The 14,122-nt window shown below is 34.9% G+C and overlaps 3 protein-coding genes across 3 annotated transcripts; 1 reads left to right on the top strand and 2 right to left on the bottom strand.

Moving 5' to 3' along the window:
- Positions 1 to 649: 649 nt before the first annotated feature.
- On the bottom strand, positions 650 to 5,895 carry LOC120274768 (probable mitochondrial-processing peptidase subunit beta, mitochondrial). The gene is made up of 9 exons (XM_039281302.1): positions 5,116 to 5,895; positions 4,252 to 4,416; positions 4,004 to 4,141; positions 3,754 to 3,905; positions 3,551 to 3,659; positions 2,955 to 3,053; positions 1,891 to 1,956; positions 1,695 to 1,802; positions 650 to 966 (listed from the first exon to the last, which is right to left on the bottom strand). The coding sequence occupies exons 1-9, from the start codon at positions 5,761 to 5,763 to the stop codon at positions 880 to 882; spliced, it is 1,572 nt and encodes a 523-aa protein (XP_039137236.1). The 5' UTR covers positions 5,764 to 5,895; the 3' UTR covers positions 650 to 879.
- A 1,552-nt stretch (positions 5,896 to 7,447) lies between these two features.
- LOC120274490 (40S ribosomal protein S19-3-like) lies at positions 7,448 to 9,492 on the top strand. The gene is made up of 4 exons (XM_039281032.1): positions 7,448 to 7,614; positions 8,502 to 8,592; positions 8,707 to 8,890; positions 9,191 to 9,492. Exons 1-4 carry the CDS (start codon positions 7,531 to 7,533, stop codon positions 9,261 to 9,263), a joined length of 432 nt encoding a protein of 143 aa, XP_039136966.1. The 5' UTR covers positions 7,448 to 7,530; the 3' UTR covers positions 9,264 to 9,492.
- Positions 9,493 to 10,138: 646 nt separating this feature from the next.
- On the bottom strand, positions 10,139 to 12,955 carry LOC120274572. The gene is made up of 9 exons (XM_039281115.1): positions 12,140 to 12,955; positions 11,986 to 12,037; positions 11,777 to 11,854; positions 11,235 to 11,354; positions 10,864 to 10,962; positions 10,718 to 10,777; positions 10,548 to 10,642; positions 10,411 to 10,476; positions 10,139 to 10,298 (listed from the first exon to the last, which is right to left on the bottom strand). Exons 1-9 carry the CDS (start codon positions 12,886 to 12,888, stop codon positions 10,277 to 10,279), a joined length of 1,341 nt encoding a protein of 446 aa, XP_039137049.1. The 5' UTR covers positions 12,889 to 12,955; the 3' UTR covers positions 10,139 to 10,276.
- Between the last annotated feature and the right edge of the window lie 1,167 nt (positions 12,956 to 14,122).

The following is a 14,122-nucleotide window of genomic DNA, read 5'->3' as shown; positions in this document are numbered from 1 at the left end:
GTGCATTATAAGAACAGGAAAAAAAACACACAGACTAATAAACTCTGAAGGAAAGATAGTTAGATTGTGTGGAATATTAGATGCTTTTCTTTTCATGAAGTGGGTTGGATGATTGGCAGAATCTTATCAAAGTCCATGTCAAATAGAAGATAAAAAGCAAATTTGTGGCTAAGTTGTAGCGCACCATTTGATTCTGAAAATTCCATGTTGCTTCAAATGGAAAATTATGTTAAGTAATAATTATTAATAATATATTTACTTTTAGATTAACAGTAAAATTCAGATAATAGCTTGGTCATAATAATTTTTCATAAATATTTCAAAATATAAAAAAATATATATTTTTTTAACAAATGTGACAAACGTGTATATAACAAACCGCCCTGTGCACTTTTCACTCAATCGACTAAAGATCAGATTACAAACTAAATCCCACAATCAGAGACCCTTGACACCAGTGCATTTGACACATTTCAAATTCAAGCAATGAAAATAACTCAAATTAAATTTTATGCAGTGAGACCAATATAGCTGAACCAATGGCCTTTTGGTTATAGAAAAATATAATAGACACAGAATTATTTTTTTGAGTTGTACCATGCACAGAATCAATGAAATTGCATCCCTGGAAATTACCAAAAAGGGGGTGTTTCAGAAACAACACCAATGGCTCCATTTGGTTGAAGGAACTAGAGAAATGATAGTTATGTCACTGGCTGCTTATTATTAGCACAAATCGGATGTTACATCACGGAATGGAATATAGATATGAAACAAAAAAAAATTCAAACTGAGAGTCTTCTGAAAAAGCAAAGCGGGGTGAAACTCTGTTATGAGCTTTTGAGAGAAACTAAAACAAAAATAAACTTAATGAGAGAACTAGTAGCGGAGCAAGTAGGTCCTGCGGCGGAACCAGTTGTAGTCGGGGAGCTTCGTGATTGGTCCCATGGCAGCAATGGCAACATCCTGTAGAAACATTTTCAAGAAAAGCATGTAAGATGAATGTAGCAATGCGGTGAACTTATGTGTTAGAAGAGTATTATTAACAAAAGGGGCTGCAAACATCAGTTATTGTCCAAAAACTATATGGCTCTAGCATGTATGTGTCATATGGCATTCAAGCAAGATTCAATTGAAAGTAATTTTCCTTTGTTGGTGGAATTCACTCCCATTTCATTACCAAAATGATTGGGGGAAAAGGATATGCTTAGACTCATCAAATGCAGGGTGCCTCCATTAAATAATGCAAAATAAGAGTTGAAATCCTAAGTAGCATTTAAGGAACTTTTGTTTCATAGAGTATTTCTTTGTTGTTCTGAATCATGCTTTTATGACGGTGGAAAAAAACAGGCATTAGTTTGGTGCATATCAGCATAAGCTGAGAAATAATAGATATTTTCGAACTCCAATCAGATGATGCATGCTAGGACAAGTACAATGATAACCCCATTACTAGGTGTTGCTAAACATTTTTACAATCTATAAATTGGTCTAACAAATTGATCTAATCTAAGTCTTCAAAGTGAAAAACCAGAACATAAATAAACAAATAAATTAACTTTTGCAAGATAAGAGGCATAGTATCATGTTTTCCCCAAAGAGCGAACTCATGCTAAAAATCTGAGTTTAGTGGCACAATCCAAACCAAACCGGTAAAATTAGAATTTATTGCTGCTTCAGAAGGGGTGACATACCTGATCAAATATGAAACGATTTGCAACTCGCTTCACGGTGCTTGCATCAACTGCATCAATCCTTGCAAAGAGTTCAGCAGCAGGAATTCGACGGCCATATGTAAGGAGCTGCAGCAGAAAGAGCACACCAAAATGAATAAATAAAAATTTAATGAAAATAATATAACTAAAATTTCAAGTTTTTCATTCATCTCACCTGTCTACCTATATCCTCAGCAATGGGAGTTGTGCCATCGAGGTGAAGTTGCAGAGAGGATTTTAGCTGTCAAAATTCATCAATTTATCGTAAGACAACAAATCATAGCAGGCCTCTGCAACATGTATATATTAAGTATAGAAAAATGACCAAACCGATATTATTCATAGTCCATTAGCACAAACAAACTACCAAAGGTGAATAAACCTCATCTGAAACAAATTAAACTGTTAGCTTAATGCAATACAACCAAACTATACACCCTTCACATTCACCAGAACTCTTAAGAGTAGATGTTAGAAACCTTTTCACAAAGAGTACAACCTAGACATATTTTGGTATCTGACTACAGGTCAACACATGGCAATTTTTCGAACAACATTGCCATCAAACCATGTCTAAGGAGCTGTACTCTAGCATAGGGTCAACGACAGAACAGAAAACAAAACTTTACAACACCTTTTTTTTTTTGTACAAATTCACTTGCATTACATACACAAGTGCTCTCTGAACCATGTAATGAGCAAGTTAACATTTTAAAATCCAGCTTTTCTAACATAAGAAACTTAAATTTCATGTAAAGGATATTATGTGACAATGTAATGAGCAACATTTTATTGAATAATATCTACGTAGTCTATTCATTCATCATCATATAATAGAGAGACCTCTGAATAATATAAAAACATCACACTTTCTGTGAAAGTAAATCTTAGAGATTCTAACTGCTAATAGATTGCATTTATGGTGCAAACTGTAAATAGTGTAAGAGATAACCAACCTGGTATTAAGCATATTAACATGTTTCTCAAATCAGACAGTATATAGGATCTATCATACAGGACTAGAGAGCAAATGAATGTAAAATTGGTGAGAAAATTGCCAACTTCACAATAACATGATAAATCGTATAGCAGGTGTCTACCAAGAGACTGCTAAAAAGTAAAAACATCAAAATATGCCCATTCACTATATGGCTAAATTCACTTTAATAACATTATAAATACATGCTCAAAGCACTTGCAAGAAGTAAACAAATTATGCATAAAGAAATGGTGAAATACCTGATTGCAGGCACGTTTAACATCAGCATCTGAAACTCGGTATGACATCTTGCTGATGTCATACATAATTGCATACGCCAAATCATCCAAGCAATCCGGCTGCATTAAAAAATGATAAACATATATAATTCATACTCAATTTAAAATCAGAATGAAACTTTCTAGCTCAGTTAGAAGAACCAAAATCAGCATTTCACTAATAAAAGGGTCAAAGGGAAAAAAATAAATAATGACATGATTTTAAGAAATAAGAAGTAACCTGCAACCAATTGTAAACATAATTGTTGTGACAAAATCAACTCTATCACAGAAAAAAAAAAACATTTCATGGCAAATCCAATGATGGTGCACACAAAGAGAATGGTCTCCTGGATATGAGAACAGTATACATGCAAAAAGTTGATGATGGATGGGGCAATCTTGATTCTTGAGGATGGATTGTAGAACAGTTCATTCCGAACAGATCCTCCAACATATAAAAATATATATATATATATATATATATAATTACCATATGCCAGAATCTTCAATAGCATTTGAATAAGATCACACACACAAACACAAAAAGGGTCATGTTTATAAGCAGAGATTTCAACCTTGGCAACTGCATAAACACCAAAGAGGCCAGTGTCCTTATAATTTGTGTTAAAAGCCATCATGCTCTCGGCTATTTCATTAATTGCACACCTTTGTGCGAGCTCTGAGCTGTTAAAAGAAGGAAAAATAACAAATAACTCCCAAAAGAACAAGTAACCATTCCAGAAGTCATGCCAAGAATACTTATAAAAGGATGACAAACCCCATATGCTTTCCACCACCAACGCTTTTGTTCCAAGAACCCAGCATCGATTGCATGACCATCAGAGCAATAGAATCAGGATCAGTCCAGGAGGCTCCATTGAAAGCAACCGCAAATTGTGCAAGGGGCATATCATCATCAATTATCCGAACCTGAATATGGAAAAACAAATGCAATATAATTTAGGACAATAGATTCATTTCTATTCAACATAAAGAATTGTATCAAGATATGGATTTAGCATTTAGACCTCAGAACCAGTGAAAACAGCAGGTTCTTTTGCAACCAACTGAGATGCAGTGGTTGGATCAGTTGAAAGCTTTATGAATAGTTTCTTCACTAGCTCAACTACATCTTCATGCTTAACAGCACCAGAGGCAGAAATGACCTGAAAAATACAAGCATGGTAAAAACTCACTTTGTAATTCATACAAGAAAGCACACAAAATATGGCAGTAGGAAAAAGGATTGTTTCCCTGTTCTCAATGCAACTCATACCATCCGAGGAGCTGTATAATGAGTTGAAATGTAATTCTTGAGATGTTCTTTGGTGATAGTCTTGATATTCGAAGCAGGACCAAGAATGGTTCTGCCCAGCGGAGTGTACTGGAAAGCGGTTGCATGCAAATGGTCAAAGATAACTTCTTCAGTTTGTCCCTCCACCTACAAGATGAATTACAATAATAGCTCTGTAAAAGGCCTAAAATTGCAACTTGCATGAAAGTAACAAATACACAAACATCAGCTGGGAGACTGATAATTCATAACAAGACTTGAAAATATCATAAGCTAGTAGTTAATACATGCAAAGTCCCATACAAAAGCTAAAAAGGTTAAAAAAAAATTCCCCTAGCAGTTCAACTGCTATTTCGAACTAATAAAATTCTTACATAGACTGATATTTATTTAGCAAAGAGTCCAATGCTAGATGATATGGGTCCAATCAGTATGATAAACCAAATGTGAGCCTCATAACACTCAATTCATAGTCAAAGAACCCCGAAGAGGATTTTACATTAAAGAAAAATTCACTACCAGAAACAATTAGCAAAACAGCACAAATTAGGGCTGTAAGATAACTTATTGTCAATTGAAACTGAGGATATCAATTCCATAACCATAGTAACCAGAAGAGAACAAATGACAAACTAGGACGAGAAACAAGATAGACTAACCATTATCTCCACAATTTTTTGCACTAATCAGCAAAAAATCTCATTCAGTAATGCTTTAAAAAAAAAATCCGTTTTTCTAGCAATCTACCAGCAGCTGGTATACCAGAAAATTTGCCCAAACAAAAAAAATGATGATAAATAAAAAGCACAAAGGCATAGATTCAATAAAAGGAGTAAGACTCCAAACCTCCTCCATCTCTCGAAGAATCACATCGCGTTCTCGGTTGATCCTCGCCTCATCAAACGAGGAATTCTGAAGTATATCCGCAAGGATCCCCAGAGCCTTCGGCACATCGTGATCCAGCACCTTCGCATAATACGTTGTCTGCTCCCTCGAGGTATAAGCATTCAGATGCCCACCCATGTTCTCGATCTCCTCCTCAAGCTGCCTTACCGTCCTATCTTCCGTCCCCTTGAAGATCATATGCTCCAAGAAATGCGCCGTCCCGTTGGTCTCCTCGGTCTCAAAGCGGCTACCAGCGTCGATCCAGACGCCAACGGTGGCAGTGCTGGAGGCGAGGGTGGACTCCGTAGCGACGCGGAGGCCATTGGAGAGAGTCGTAACGCGGGTGGCGGGGGCAGCGAGAATAGAGGAATGATCAGCGAGGTTGGGGTGGGGAGAAGCATAACGGAGGAAGCGCGGGTCAGGGTCATCAAGGCGCTTGATCTTCGCCTTCACAGCGGCGGCAAGATGGTCGTAGATCATCACCGGAGGGGTGACGGGGGCAGGGGAGGAGTCGGCGGCTGTAGCGACTGCGGTGGATGCGGTGCGATAGGGGAGGAGATATGGTGGGCGGGGTCGGCGCGCGAGTGAGAGGAGCTTGCGGATCGCCATGGATGCGGCTTGGAGGTCTGGTTCTAGGGTTAGGGTTAGGGTTAGGGTTTGGGATTGGAGAGGTGGAGAAGAGGGGGCCGATGGAGAAGACGAGAAGGATGGTGTGAGATTTGGGAGAATGGGACTGAAAGTAAACAAGGAGAAAATTAAGGGGGGTTTTGTAAAATGAATAAATAATTTAATAAATTGTTTTTCCACCAAAAAAATGGTGGTGAATTTATAAAAATAAATAAATAAAAATATCTGCATATTATGTTTTTTTTTTATTTCTTTTTTAAATGCTTTTGTTTACGTATGTTTGGTTTGTAATATTTATGATCATAAATTCATTGGATGATTTACTTTTCTTTTTTTTTATTTGAAGAATGTTATTTATTTGGCTGAAGTTATATATAAATAGTATGTCAATTGACTAAATGATAATTATTTAATAAGAAATAAATTATATATATTTAATGAATATGAAATTCCATCGTTGAATTGGTAAAATGAAATTTTGTAATTGAATGGAAATTATAAAATCTGATAAGTAATTGCTCTGTTTTTATTTTCTTTTATCTTTTTTTTTTATTATTATTCCAATGCATATATGGGTCTTACTTGCCGTTTAAATGACTTTAGTTCTTTTTTAAAAAAATACAAGTTTAATTATAAAAATATTTTTATTTAATTTTATAAGATGAATAAATCACTCACTTTAAAACTAATAAGTTATTTTTATTAAGTCTTTCACTTATATTAATTTTTCATAATTCACAGATTTTAAACTAAGCCATTTCATGGGAGCCAAAACTTAAATCCTAGCCACTTGTGCCCGGAAGTGTTCTATGTCTTCTTAAAAAAAAATTTTGTGGACATTGATAATTTTTTTAATATGGAAAAAACAATACTTGAAAAAAAAAATTATATTTTTTTTTTTTTTAATAAAGTGGATAAATCACTAATTTATTAAAAAGAAGAGAACAATAGAATATAACATAGAGGAAACAGGGAACAAGAAAAAACTGAAAGTAAATAACATTCTGAAATCCTCACCAGGGATGAGGAGAATAGTGAGCAAAAGTTATACAAGAAGAGAAAAAAAATGAAACAAGTTGAGCTGGACGAAAGTGCTACGGGCTGCGAGACACAGGCGCCCAAAGACAGCAAGAAGAGGAGGACTATTCCCTGCAGTCGAGTAGGGATGTGCATGGCCCGAGATCATGGGCAGTGAGATTAGTAGGTCTAGTGCTCAAAGAACTCATATTTTCTAATTTAAGTTAGGATAATAGCTCCATAATTTTATTAAACTAAAATAAAAATTATAAATTAAAAGAGATAATTAAATTGACAGATAGATAATAATTAATTTTTTTTATAATGTGAAAAAGTTATCACATATGTATGAAAATCAAGCCCTCGACTTTATGTGGCAAAAAATAATTCATTACTGATAAAAAAAAAATATTTTAAAATAATCATAACATCAAAAATTGTTTTGAGGGTGGTAAGTAAAAAAAAAAAATTTAAATAATGACGGTGACAAGTAATTTGGCTGTTTTTCAGGGTGGTAACAGGTAAAACCTCATACAAGGGTATTTCAGTAATATTACATAGACATACACCATCGAGAATATTTAAAAGTTATGAGGGTATTTCCGTAATTCTAGGAAAACCATCTCGATATAAAAGCAAAGAAGCACTTGGGTTATGGCGGCCAAAACCCTAGCTCTCAGATCTCTAGCGACGACGAAGTGAGAACCTCGCGGCGGCGGAGCAGGAGCAGCTATGGAGGCCGGAAGGACCGTGAAGGATGTCTCGCCGCACGAGTTCGTCAAGGCGTACGCCGCTCACCTAAAGCGCTCCGGCAAGGCATGGATCAATCTCTCTCTTTCTTTCTATATCTATTTCCATCGATTTAGTTTTTGTTCTAGTGGGCGGGTTTTTAATGCCTGTATGTTGTTTTTCTGTGATTTGTGTTTCTAATTGTTCAAAGCTTTTTTTTTTTTTGGGGGGGTATTTTGATTGTCTGGTCTCATTAGAGTGGTACGAATTGGTATAGGAGAAAATATTAGTGAAGTTGTTTGTTTATGGATTGAGGGAAAATAAGGAAAAGAAGATAAAACAAGAAAGAAAGTTGCTTTTTTTTTCCTGTTTGTTTAAATGAAGATGATAAGATCTTCAAGCCAAAAGAATTGGTAGTGTTATGGGGATTTATAGGGTGCCTGTGCTTGCCATTGTTTACAAAATCAGAGCAACACGAGTCTGAGATTATCTGGAATTTATCAAAGTAGGATTTTTATTGTGCTGCGGTTCTCGAGGCATTTTTTAATTTCATTGTATTGAGGTTGATGTTGTTTGCTGCGTCAAGTTTTTATGCCTAATGAGCCCAATGTCTGCATCGGTCTAGTTTTATGCTTGTATGTATTTGAAGATGTTTAAAGTTTTTGAGAAGTTGCATTGACATTGACAATGACAAATTGAAGATGTGAAATCACTTTTCTTGAAGTTGTTTGTTGTTACTTAGGAGCTTTTTAATGTGATAAAGATTGATCCTTTTCTTCTGTTTTCATTGGTTTCGTGACCTTTCAATTATTGTTTCTCCAGTATCTGCTAAATGACTAGTTGAGGGTCAATCCCACCATCAACATGAACGGGGATATAATAGAATTGTGCATTTCTTTTATTGCATTAATGGCTTTTATGTTTTATTATCCTCCTTTGTGATCTCAACTTGGTTTTCTTACATTTGTGAACAGTTGGAGCTTCCTCATTGGACAGATATAGTGAAAACTGGAAGGTTCAAGGAGCTTGCTCCATATGATCCTGATTGGTACTTTATCAGAGCAGGTACTGAATCCTGGATCTTTGCTTCTCATTTTCTATCTTTTCTTTTAGTGATTTGATAATTTTCTTGCATGTTCATTATATGTCATGGTTTTTGTTTATTTTTTTTTGTTCCAGCATCCATGGCAAGGAAGATCTATTTGAGGCAGGGAATTGGTGTAGGTGGCTTTCAAAAGATCTATGGAGGACGCAAGAGAAATGGAAGCCGTCCACCACACTTCTGCAAGAGCAGTGGCGCAATAGCTCGTCACATTCTGCAACAACTGCAGAACATGGATATTATTGAAATTTGCCCAAAAGGGTGAGGAATCTGCATACTAATTGTTTTTATTGATTTATAAGAATGTGCCCAAATCAAACCATATTATCTTTGCCCAATATGTTTGGACATCATAACCAAAAATCAGGATGAAGATTAACTTGTAATTTATAAAATGCACCTCAAATCCATTCTGTGACAGTCATAGGATAAGCATATGAATAGAGCTAAATGTAGTTTGTGAAGTTGCTCCTAGTCTGTCTCTGCATAATATGGGCCTTTTAAAAATTGTTTTAATACATTTTTCTGTAATTACAGTCACCTTGTTTTGTTATATTTCAGGGGAAGGAAAATCACTTCCAATGGAATGCGTGATCTTGATCAAATTGCTGGCCGTGTTGTAATCACCCCATGAGCTTTGTTTCTGGAGACATGAGGGTATTTCTCTGTTAGGAATTTTCTGGTCACAGTATTCTGCATGGAAGTTTTGACATTTGCTGTCTTTTTTGAATCATGTACTGGTTAGACTGAACTATTAGACATGAATTTCACTGAAAAACGTCAGAGTTTGTTTATTCACAACTTATGTGGAGCTTGTGTTCTCATTGTTGTGTAGTGCATGTTGAAGCTTTTGTTTTCATTGATTGATCTTTTGGCAGTTCACTAATAATGGTCTTAGAAATGTTGGCTGATTGTGTGAGAATCAGATAAGAGTTTTCTTATGGCTCCTTATATTGCTTTCCTCTGAAATTATTCTATTTGCTTCACTGTGATAATAGCCTAGTGGTTGAGAAATGATTGAGGCTTAATAATAAAAGTGTGTTGGGTCGATTTGTTAAAAAGAAAAAAAAAACACTTTACTTTTTTTAATTTGAATTATTATTTGATTTTTATATTATCTAATTAATTTTAATTGAAAATCATTGCTACCTTAAAAGGAGTAAATTGAGTTTGTGTTCATGGAATTTAATCTTTATTTCATGCCTAGACAGGGATAATAAACACTGATTTCTTATTTTAAAAGTGAATTGACGAAAGAACACTATACTAGAACTTGATTTCCATTAATGTTCCAAGTATTGATCAGTCACAACAGCTAATCTGCTATTGTTTCCATCTACTATTATTTTTAAAGTGAAGTCAAGTAAAAAGCACTATACAAAGAGCTTGTTTCCATTAATGTTCCAAGTATGATCAGTCACAACATCTGATCTACTCTTGTTTCCATCTACTATTGTTGTGCAACTTCAACAAGGAACAATGAACAAGTCACTCTTGGAACCAACCAAATATGAACAAGAAAGAATTTATAGTCTTGCCTTGGCAGAATAACAAAAGAATACAATATCAGAATCAAAAGAAATAAGACTAATGGATTGTAATTGCCCACCATTAGTCTACCAGCAGTGTGTGTTGATGCACTTTTGGTCACCTTCCCATCATACTGACACTACTCAAACAATAAGGATGAATTAATAAGTCATTCATTCACAAACAGAGCTCGAAAATATCACTTTGCAAAGATTGGTGTCAAGAACGTATAAAAAGTATTATTATCTCACCATGTCTTCAATGCCGGTCGGACATGAAACCTTGGCTCCTTCGGTATTGTCCTAGGCCTTGACGATCTTTTAACAAGCAAGCAGTTCGATTAGTTGAAGTAATATGTTGTAAAAATCTTCTGAAAGGATTGACTTACTTTTTTGGGACAAATGGTCTATCAAAGAAAGGCATTGGTTGTGCTCTTGGTACAAGCTCTTTCCTCAATCTCTTTACTTCCTCTTCTTCTGATAACTGCAGTCCAAATGAACATTTAGACACATTCAAACCATCTCTGAAAGAATATTGAAAGCCGATTTCATTGTGTACCTTTTGTTGTTTCTCTCTTTCCGACTTTAGCTGTTCAGCAAAATTTAGACGCTCTGCTACCTGGAAATCAATTGAAATTACTAGTGTTATAGCTCTGAACATTAGTATATTGGGCTTTAATATATTTCTTATGTGAAGAGACTTACATAATGATCGAATTCTGCACGCTCTACTGCACGAACATCGCTGTGAAGAACGACATCAATGGGCTCTGTTAAATCCTTTACTGGAGGCTTCACCAAGCACTTTGAGGAAATGACAACCGAAATTAAAAGGTCAGTAGAATAAATAAACATTAAGGATGTTCAAATTGATTGCAAAAGGAAATATTCATGCAAGCAGGCCACACACCGGCGGAGTATAATCTTTCAGATATGTGTTCAATGAATGGTTAGGCTTCATAATATAATGAGATAATACAATTAAAGGATTCTAGCAAGTGGCATTATTCAATGAACTCAAAGTTTAAAAAAAAAATTATGTTATTGTTCTTGTACTATTAGTATCTGAAAGTCACCTCAGGTTCATCTGTTGTCCATGGCAAGCCTTGTGCAATAGGTATGCGCTTTTTCTCTTCCTCCATAATCATCTCCTTCACTTTCTTTAAGAAATGTTCTTCTTTGAGTCTCCCTCTTTGCTGTCATTTGAGAATATAAATCAAGTAGATAACATTAGACAAGAAAACTAACAAAGAATGCTATGTTTATCTAACTGAACTACAGTATTTCCAAGAAACACATTCCCCTTGAGACTAAAATATCTCTGGAGCAATTCCATCTCCACTCTGGTATGATTGTAGTTTGACACTAAGAAGATACATTATCATCAGCACTGTGCCACAAAGCATATCAAGGACCATAGTCCTTATGGTTATCAAGAATCATGGTGCTCTTATAGTGTCTAGTTTTATTCACCTGTCTCCTTTCATTCAAGTTCCATCAAGAAATATCCAATTGATGAATTGATTGATAATTTAATTATCATCTAGATTCACATTATGCCAAGGTAGCTCAAATGCAGATGTAAGAACAGAAACTATAAATAAATGACTCTGAGTACCTCAGTCCTCAACTTGAATGGATGCTGGCTGGTAACCTTCAGCTTCTTACTCCAGTTCCTTCCTGTTGAATCAGTGCTCTGTAGAAACACAAAATTCCAATTACAACAAAAGAAATTTAACTGCAAATCTTGTTTACAGTTCCATAAAACCAAAAAACTCTATCAGTATTACACTGAAAATTTTAACATTCAAACTAAAAATTTCTCACATTGCGTCTACTTCGCCTGCTTCCACCCGAAGTCCTGCTCCCCAAGCTCAATCTGCAAAACATCAATTCACAATGCCATTAATAATCATAATAAAATTTCAACAAAATTCATGAAAACCCCGCATTTTCTTCGACATTGCTTATAATCACTAACCTTTCATCATTGCTATCCAATGAAGAGCATAATCTGGAATCCCTTGCAAAGTCTCTGGTCGGCAAGAACTCTGCCGAAGAGAAAACAGAAACCGATGGCTCCTCATTGCCAGTATTCTTCATCAATGGCTGCAACCCCGGCAACGGCCAATTCATCACCTTTTTTTGGCTCTCCTCATCCTTCTCACCCTCCCTGTCCTTCGAGATCGAAAGCATATTCTCAAAAGCCTTCACCAAATGCTTCACCCTCCCAGACCCTGAATCCGGGATACAAACCATCGCCTGCTCCATCATCAAACTCCTCATCTTCCTCACCTTTGAACTCCCCTCCAAATCTTTACTCTCTGATGAACCATCCAACTGATCAAGCTCACTCCTTTCAGGCTCTTTCTTAATGAACTCCTCTCCAGCCCTAATCTCCTTCAATTCATCATCAAGCTCATGCCTCACAGGATCTTTCTTGAAGAAATCATCCTGGGAAGCTCTGAGGGCCTCGTACGCAGCCTCACGGCACTTCTTTGAGTACCGATTCTTCTTCTTGGCGACGATGAACTTGCGCTCCTTAGGGGGCGACGGTGGGTTCCGGCGAGGTGTCTTCACCGCCGCATTCTTTCCTTTCTTCTCGGACTTCGTCACCGGAGACTTGGCTGGAAGATTAGGGTCAGAATTCTCAGAATTCTTGAAGGTTTCCGAGGATTGGGATCTTGAATGGCGTGGGGTTTTCACTGGGGTAGTGGCGGCGGCCATCATCGTGGGCTATCGAAGCTTTGATCTTTTCCTCGATTTCGAAAACCCTAGACGAGATTGAGAACAATGTCTGGAGGTTTTGAGGAGAAGAAGGAGAACGTTGGAGTTGGAGCGCAACGGCTAGTTTTTGTTTTGAATTCTCCTCTGATTCTGACCGTTGGATTGAGATCTTCCTGTGCTTTGAGATTTGTAGCAGATGCGCATCATTTATTTAGTTAAATTATTATTAATCATTATCTTTAATTATTCTCTCACATTTTTATTAGAAATCTCATCTTTGTTTTAGTTTTTAATAATGACGTTTTTTATTTTTTTGTGTTAGTCCCTAAATATTTTTTGAGATATTTTGGTTAACTATGTATAATTCAATAAGTAGTGTAATATATTTTGATTTATTTTTGGTTTTTTTTTTCTTTCAATTTTTCTTCATAATAGTTTAATATTTATTTATTTTATTTTGAATTCATTAATCTTTACTGATTACTAACGTAAGACCAGTGTCGCCCCTAGGCATAGATGACCAAGGCCTATGCCTAGGCCCCGAGATTTTTTAAGGCCCCAATATTTATAGTTTTTTTTAAATATATTTTAAATTTTTATTTATTGTTATCTTATTTTTAAATTATAAAAATTAATTTATAATAATCTCAATATCTAGTATTATAATAGGCCCGCAATTTTCTGAGGCTCATAAATTATTTTTTAAAATTATATTTAAATTTTTCGTACTTTTTATCCTATCAAATAATATAAATAATCTTAAAGATTTTAATTGTTTTAAATATAAAATCAATATATAAGAAATTTTATTTTACCATGGGCCCAAAATTCATGTTTCCTTTTAAAAAAAATATATATTAAAATTTACATTTATTATATTATCAATCCACACAATTATAATAATAAAATTTTAATTTTTTCAAACTATAAAATTTTTCTTATCTAATTGATTTATATTGATGTAGACATACATTAAAGTTTGGATTTATAATATTTATGATGTCATCACAATCTAACCTCTTGGAAATTTTAAATATTTTCTTAAAAGTTTTAATAGTTTTAAACCATAAACACAAATTATGATTTGAATTAATACGTAACAAATTTGATCTTATAATAAGTCCCAAAATTCATGTATCTTTTTAAAAAATATATATATATATATATCAAAATTTTCGTTATCATCTATCCACACAATTATAATATTGAAATTTTATTTTATTTTATCAAAATTTAT

Source organism: Dioscorea cayenensis, chromosome 13 (assembly GCF_009730915.1).
Source record: "Dioscorea cayenensis subsp. rotundata cultivar TDr96_F1 chromosome 13, TDr96_F1_v2_PseudoChromosome.rev07_lg8_w22 25.fasta, whole genome shotgun sequence".
Lineage (NCBI taxonomy): Eukaryota > Viridiplantae > Streptophyta > Magnoliopsida > Dioscoreales > Dioscoreaceae > Dioscorea > Dioscorea cayenensis.
The sequence above is the reverse complement of the archived record's forward strand: the minus strand, read 5'-3'. Positions and strand labels throughout refer to the sequence as shown.

What these genes read in the sequence shown, in the direction of transcription:
- LOC120274768 (XM_039281302.1), bottom strand. Translation starts at nt 5,763, where the DNA reads ATGGCGATCCGCAAGCTCCTCTCACTCGCGCGCCGACCCCGCCCACCA. An exon ending in TTCTTCGAGAGATGGAGGAG is followed by an intron (nt 4,417 to 5,115) that starts GTTTGGAGTCTT and finishes TTCATCTTGTAG; the next exon opens with GTGGAGGGACAAACTGAAGA. An exon ending in CTGTTTTCACTGGTTCTGAG is followed by an intron (nt 3,906 to 4,003) that starts GTCTAAATGCTA and finishes TTCCATATTCAG; the next exon opens with GTTCGGATAATTGATGATGA.
- LOC120274490 (XM_039281032.1), top strand. Translation starts at nt 7,531, where the DNA reads ATGGAGGCCGGAAGGACCGTGAAGGATGTCTCGCCGCACGAGTTCGTC. An exon ending in ACCTAAAGCGCTCCGGCAAG is followed by an intron (nt 7,615 to 8,501) that starts GCATGGATCAAT and finishes ATTTGTGAACAG; the next exon opens with TTGGAGCTTCCTCATTGGAC. An exon ending in TTGGTACTTTATCAGAGCAG is followed by an intron (nt 8,593 to 8,706) that starts GTACTGAATCCT and finishes TTTTTGTTCCAG; the next exon opens with CATCCATGGCAAGGAAGATC.
- LOC120274572 (XM_039281115.1), bottom strand. Translation starts at nt 12,888, where the DNA reads ATGATGGCCGCCGCCACTACCCCAGTGAAAACCCCACGCCATTCAAGA. An exon ending in TTGGATAGCAATGATGAAAG is followed by an intron (nt 12,038 to 12,139) that starts GTTAGTGATTAT and finishes GATGTTTTGCAG; the next exon opens with ATTGAGCTTGGGGAGCAGGA. An exon ending in AAAGAGAGAAACAACAAAAG is followed by an intron (nt 10,643 to 10,717) that starts GTACACAATGAA and finishes TTTGGACTGCAG; the next exon opens with TTATCAGAAGAAGAGGAAGT.